Here is a 6,832-nt window from a genome sequence, read left to right on the forward strand (position 1 = left end):
TATCTCTCCCCATATATTTTTATTTTCATTTTCATTTCAGCCTCATGCTACACTTTCCACCTTCTAATACCATGTCACCCTCACAACACCCCCACAACGACCCCATTAAGTTTTATTTACATTCCCTCCGCAAACATGCCTTCGCCCTAGCCAGATTACGCTCCCATATTTTATTTTCTCAGGCTTGTCTGACATTTGGTATTACCCCCGAAGGCCTCACACTCAAAGTTCCCATCTCTGGCTGCAACCCTTCTTTCCATCAGTCCCTATACCAGTTCCAAACTGAACAATCCATTGCCCTCACCCACCTAATCCTTCACCTACACATCAACTCAGCCAATGAACACACCCGTCAACTCCTATCCTTAATAAAAGTCCTCAATCTGTCCTCTCCCACATCCACACAGGCTGTTCAGAGCATCCTCCTACAGGCCAACCACAAATTAGAACAGCATGCCACCCTCCACCTCAAAAAAACTATCCAATCTCCTGGTTTCCCACCTCCAGAAAGGCAACTCACTCACCCTTCACTACCTTTCCAGCAAACCTCAACCTCCTCTCATTGCACACAAACCCAGTCTCTCCCATCTACTCAATCTCCCACTTCCAGCTCCACTCCCTCCAAAACCTCAAAATTCCAATCAACACAATCTGGAACCACAACACCCTAATTCAGTAGTTAACCTTTCCTCCAAACCTCTATCCCAATCTGAAACCTCTGTCCTATCCAAAGGCCTCACTTTCAGCCCCACTCCCAGATTCAACCAAACAGCCCTCGACAAAGATTTACTGTCCTAGACTTGTACTCTCTGCTGGATATATCACTTTGCCACGAAGAAAAATGATCCTAATACTACTCCTAATGATCCAACTCACAAAGACACTATCCAAATTGAACCCTGCCTGGAACAGTTCCGTCCTTCGTCACAGCGGGACCCACCTCCTCTTCCTCAAAATCACCCTCTCCAAACCTTCCAGGAATTTCTGACTTCCAGCCTTGCCTCTCAATCCTTCTTAAAGAACCTTAATCCTACTCCCAACATAACCACTGCTGAAGCCCAAGCTATCCGTGATCTGAAGGCTGACCGATCCATCGTCATTCTTCCGGCGAACAAGGATTCCACGACCATGGTACTTGATCGTCGGGAGTATGTGGCTGAGGGACTGCATCAGCTTTCAGACAACACCACATACAAAGTTTGCCAAGGTAATCCCATTCCTGATGTCCAGGCAGAGCTTCAAGGAATCCTCAGAACCTTAGGCCCCCTACAAAACCTTTCACCTGACTCCATCAACCTCCTGACCCCACCAACACCCCGCACCCCTGCCTTCTACCTTCTTCCTAAAATTCACAAACCCAATCATCCCGGCCGCCCCATTGTAGCTGGTTACCAAGCCCCCACAGAACGTATCTCTGCCTACGTAGATCAACACCTTCAACCCATTACATGCAGTCTCCCATCCTACATCAAAGACACCAACCACTTTCTCGAACGCCTGGAATCCTTACCCAATCTGTTACCCCCGGAAACCATCCTTGTTACCATTGATGCCACTTCCTTATACACAAATATTCCGCATGTCCAGGGCCCCGCTGCGATGGAGCACTTCCTTTCACGCCGATCATCTGCCACCCTACCTAAAACCTCTTTCCTCATTACCTTAGCCAGCTTCATCCTGACCCACAACTTCTTCACTTTTGAAGGCCAGACATACCAACAATTAAAGGGAACAGCCATGGGTACCAGGATGGCCCCCTTGTACGCCAACCTATTCATGGGTCATTTAGAGGAAGCCTTCTTGGTTACCCAGGCCTGCCAACCGAAAGTTTGGTACAGATTTATTGATGACATCTTCATGATCTTGGACTCACAGTGAAGAAGAACTCCAGAATTTCCTCTCAAACCTCAACTCCTTTGGTTCCATCAGATTCACCTGGTCCTACTCCAAATCCCATGCCACTTTCCTTGACGTTGACCTCCATCTGTCCAATGGCCAGCTTCACACGTCTGTCCACATCAAACCCACCAACAAGCAACAGTACCTCCATTATGACAGCTGCCACCCATTCCACATCAAGCGGTCACTTACCTACAGCCTAGGTCTTCGTGGCAAACGAATCTGCTCCAGTCCGAAATCCCTGAACCATTACACCAACAACCTGAAAACAGCTTTCGCATCCCGCAACTACCCTCCCGACCTGGTACAGAAGCAAGTAACCAGAGCCACTTCCTCATCCCTTCAAACCCAGAACCTCCCACAGAAGAACCCCAAAAGTGCCCCACTTGTGACAGGATACTTTCCGGGACTGGATCAGACTCTGAATGTGGCTCTCCAGCAGGGATACGACTTCCTCAAATCCTGCCCTGAAATGAGATCCATCCTTCATTAAATCCTCCCTACTCCACCAAGAGTGTCTTTCCGTCATCCACCTAACCTTCGTAACCTCTTAGTTCATCCGTATGAAATCCCCAAACCACCTTCCCTACCCTCTGGCTCCTGCTCTTGTAACTGCCCCCAGTGTAAAACCTGTCCCATGCACCCTCCCACCACCACCTACTCCAGTCCTGTAACCCGGAAGGTGTACACGATCAAAGGCAGAGCCACGTGTGAAAGCACCCACGTGATCTACCAACTGACCTGCCTACACTGTGACGCATTCTATGTGGGAATGACCAGCAACAAACTGTCCATTTGCATGAATGGACACAGGCAGACAGTGTTTGTTGGTAATGAGGATCACCCTGTGGCTAAACATGCCTTGGTGCACTGCCAGCACATCTTGGCACAGTGTTACACCGTCCGAGTTATATGGATACTTCCCACTAACACCATATATCCTCTCTTCTCGTTATCCGCCAGGCCTCAACCTCCGCTAATTTCAAGTTGCCGCCGCTCATACCTCACCTCTTTTTCAACAACTTCTTTGCCTCTGTACTTCCTCCTCGACTGACATCTCTGCCCAAACTCTTTGCCTTTTCAAATGTCTGCTTGTGTGTGTGTGTGTGTGTGTGTGTGTGTGTGTGTGTGTGTGTGTGTGTGTGTGTATATACCTTTCCCCTAAGGTAAGTCTTTCCGCTCCCGGGATTGGAATGACTCCTTACACTCTCCCTTAAAACCCACATCCTTTTGTCTTTCCCTCTCCTTCCCTCTTTCCTGATGAAGCTACCGTTTGTTGCAAAAGCTTGAATTTTGTGTGTATGTTTGTGTGTCTATCGACCTGCCAGCGCTTTTGTTTCGTAAGTCACATCATCTTTGTTTTTAGATATAAAATATAAGATTATGCGGATGAGTTGGAAGATGAAACCTATAATGTTTAGATACAGTATTACTAGTCCTGCTTGAGACAGTCAAGTCATATAAATAGCTGGGTGTAACGTTTCATAGCAATATGAGGTGGAACGAGCATGTGAGAACTGTGGTAGAGAAGGAAAATTTTGGACTTTGGTTTATTGGGAGAATTTTAGAAAAGAATGGTTCACCTGTAAAGAAGACCACATATAGGATGCTGGTGTGGCCTGTTCTTGAGTGCCGCTTGAGTGTTTTGGATCCATACCAGGTCGGATTGAAGGAAGACATTGAAGCTGGCTGCTAGATTTGTTACCGATAGGTTCGAACCACAGGTAAGTGTTACGGAGATGCTTCGGGAAATCATATGGGAATCCTTGGAGGGAATGCAATGTTCTTTTTGAGTAACACTATTGAGAAAATTTAGAGAACCAGCATTTGAAGCTGATTGCTAGACAATTCTACTGCCGCCAACATACATAGGAAATGACAAGTAGTGGTACAGGGTATCCTCTGCCACGTACCATATGGTGGCTTGTGGAATGTCTATATAGATGTAGAACTAAATATAGATGTGATCATGTATCAGCAAGCATACTAATGGTAAGGAAAAAATATTGTACCATTGTTAAATTATACACTGCTCACTAATGACATGTAAATAGTAGCACTAAGTTATATTTTGTGGAATAGTTATGTATTTGACTCAGATGTTGTAATAAACATGTGCTCTTACTTACCAATGTATATTAACCAATTTGCTATAGTATGTTATGTAGGCCAGGTACCTGAGAACACCTTAAGTGAATATCAGCACAGCATGTGACTATAAACTTATTTGTATACATGATGAAGCCTTTTATAATGTTCTATTGCCCAACACTGTGGCCTTTACTTCATCTGATATATACCATAACAATTAATGAATATGTCCAAAATATCAGTATCTATGTCTGTCTCTCAATTAGAGAGATTAGTATTAATTGCTAGTCAGTAACATGAACATCATTGGTTCTTAATTTAACTATTGCCTTCAAAGAATTTTTATCCTCTTGTGTAACATGTTTAATGTCCTTGCACTCTACATGTCTCATATGTATTACTTTTTGTTTAATTTTGCAGTGGGTGTGGTTATAAGTGATAATGTTAAATTACCTAGCTTTGGTTGTTTTGTTGCAGATATGCTTCTAGAAAGGGATTTATTGAAGCACTAAAACTGGATGAAGAGATTAAAAATCTCAGTGACAAAGTATCAAATTTAAACGACCAAGTTATGTTGTCACTTTGGCACATTGTGAGAATAAAAGAGCTAATGTGTCTCGTTGGAAATGATCCTGAACTGATGAACTTGCTTAAGTTAGATACTCCTTGGACAAATACATCCTCTGATGTGGACGATTTATAAGATTTGTTTGTAGAAGTACCTTGTTTTCTGTGAGTGATGAATTTACCTGTATAATTTGTTTTATTTTAAATTGTATTTACTGAAATGTGTGCTTTATTGATGTTTCTTAGCTGTGTGAGATGACTGGAGTTAATATCCTCAAATTAGTTGTGATTTAAAAATACTCAGAGAAGTAAATTTGTAAATTTCTGATGTGATGCTTTCATTGTGCTCTGTCATTGGCAGATAAATGTTAAACTGTTTCCCATTCGTGTGTGTTAGGTCAAACTTAACTCATGGGCATGATACATCAGGATTTTGCTTGAGAAGTAATTAAGGTAGTTGAGGCTATAGGAGTATGCAGTTGTCTTAAGAGTATGCTGGGCAAGTTCATATGGTTGCCAAAACTGCTGATGGTATCTAATGTAATAATCTAGTTTGTGTACAACAGCAGTTGAAGATTCCATATTGCCAATTGTTTGCCCAGCTTTATTTAGAATTCACAAGGTAAAATGTTTTTTGTCCTTCGTATGTAAGTTGTTGTTGTTGTTGTTTTTGTTGTTGTGGTCGTCAGTCCTGAGACTGGTTTGATGCAGCTCTCCATGCTGCTCTATCCTGTGCAAGCTTATTGATCTCTTGGTCTCCCTCTACGATTTTTACCCTCCACGCTGCCCTCCAATATTAAATTGTTGATCCCTTGATGCCTCACAATATGTCATACCAAGCGATCACTTCTTCTAGTTGAGTTGAGCCACAAATTTCTCTCCTCCTCAATTCTGTTCAATACCTCCTCATTAGTTATGTGATCTACCCATCTAATCTTCAGCATTCTTCTGTAGCACCACATTTCAAAAGCTTCTATTCTCTTCTTGTCCAAACTATTTATTGTCCATGTTTCACTTACCTATATGGCTTCACTCCACACAAATACTTTCAGAAACGACTTCCTGACACTTAAACCTATACTCAATGTTAACAAATTGCTCTTCTTCAGAAACGCTTTCCGCACCATTGCCAGTCTACTTTTTATATACACTCTACTTCGACCACCATCAGTTATTTTGCTCCCCAAATACCAAAACTCCATTACTACTTTAAGTGTCTCATTTCCTAATCTAATTCCCTCAGCATCACCCGACTATTTGACTACATTCCATTATCCTCGTTTTGCTTTTGTTGATGTTCATCTTATATCCTCCTTTCAAGACACTGTCCATTCCGTTCAGCTGCTCTTCCAAGTCCTTTGCTGTCTCTGACAGAATTACAATGTCATCGACGAACCTCAAAGTTTTTATTTCTTCTCCATGGATTTCAGTACCTACTCCGAATTTTTCTTCTGTTTCCTTTACTGCTTGCTCGATATACAGGTTGAATAACATCGGGGACAGGCTACAACCCTGTCTCACTCCCTTCCCAACCACTGCTTCCCTTTCATGCCCCTCGACTCTTACAACTGCCCTCTGGTTTCTGTACAAATTGTAAATAGCCTTTCGCTCCCTGTATTTTACCCCTGCCACCTTCAGAATTTAAAAGAGAGTGTTCCAGTCAACATTGTCAAAAGCTTTCTGTAAGTCTCAAATGCCAGAAACGTAGGTTTGCCTTTCCTTAATCTAACTTCTAAGACAAGTCGTAGGATCAGTGTTGCCTCACATGTTCCAATATTTCTACGGAATCCAAACTGATCTTCCCCCGAAGTCAGTTTCTACTAGTTTTTTCCATTTGTCTGTAAAGAATTTGCGTTAGTATTTTGCAGATGTGACTTATTAAACTGATAATTCGGTAATTTTCACATCTGTCAACACCTGCCTTCTTTGGGATTGGAATTATTATATTCTTCTTGAAGTCTGAGGGTATTTCACCTGTCTCATATATATTGCTCACCAGGTGGTAGAGTTTCGTCAGGACTGGCTCTCCAAAGGCTGTCAGTAGTTCTAATGGAATGTTATGTAATCCCGGGGCCTTGTTTCGACTCCGGTCTTTCAGTGCTCTGTCAAACCCTTCACGCAGTATCATACTCCTTCCACCTTTCTGCTTTCCCTTCTTTGCTTAGAACTGGGTTTCCATCTGAGCTCTTGATATTCATACAAGTGGTTCTTTTTTCTCCAAAGGTCTGCTTAATTTTCCTGTAGGTAGTATCTATCTTACCCCCTAGTGAGATAA

General features: G+C 42.7%; 1 protein-coding gene across 3 annotated transcripts in view; it reads left to right on the plus strand.

Moving 5' to 3' along the window:
• The window catches only part of LOC126091858 (uncharacterized), a 60,063-nt gene extending 55,285 nt beyond the window's left edge, over positions 1-4,778 (plus strand). For all 3 annotated transcript variants that reach the window (XM_049907134.1, XM_049907132.1, XM_049907133.1), the window contains one exon: positions 4,468-4,778. In XM_049907134.1, the coding sequence (XP_049763091.1) occupies positions 4,468-4,693 (226 nt within the window). In that variant the 3' untranslated portion in view covers positions 4,694-4,778. The remainder of the gene's footprint in view (positions 1-4,467) is intronic.
• The last annotated feature ends 2,054 nt before the right edge of the window (positions 4,779-6,832 follow it).

The sequence above is a fragment of the Schistocerca cancellata genome, chromosome 7 (genome assembly GCF_023864275.1).
Source record: "Schistocerca cancellata isolate TAMUIC-IGC-003103 chromosome 7, iqSchCanc2.1, whole genome shotgun sequence".
In the NCBI taxonomy this organism is placed as follows: domain Eukaryota; kingdom Metazoa; phylum Arthropoda; class Insecta; order Orthoptera; family Acrididae; genus Schistocerca; species Schistocerca cancellata.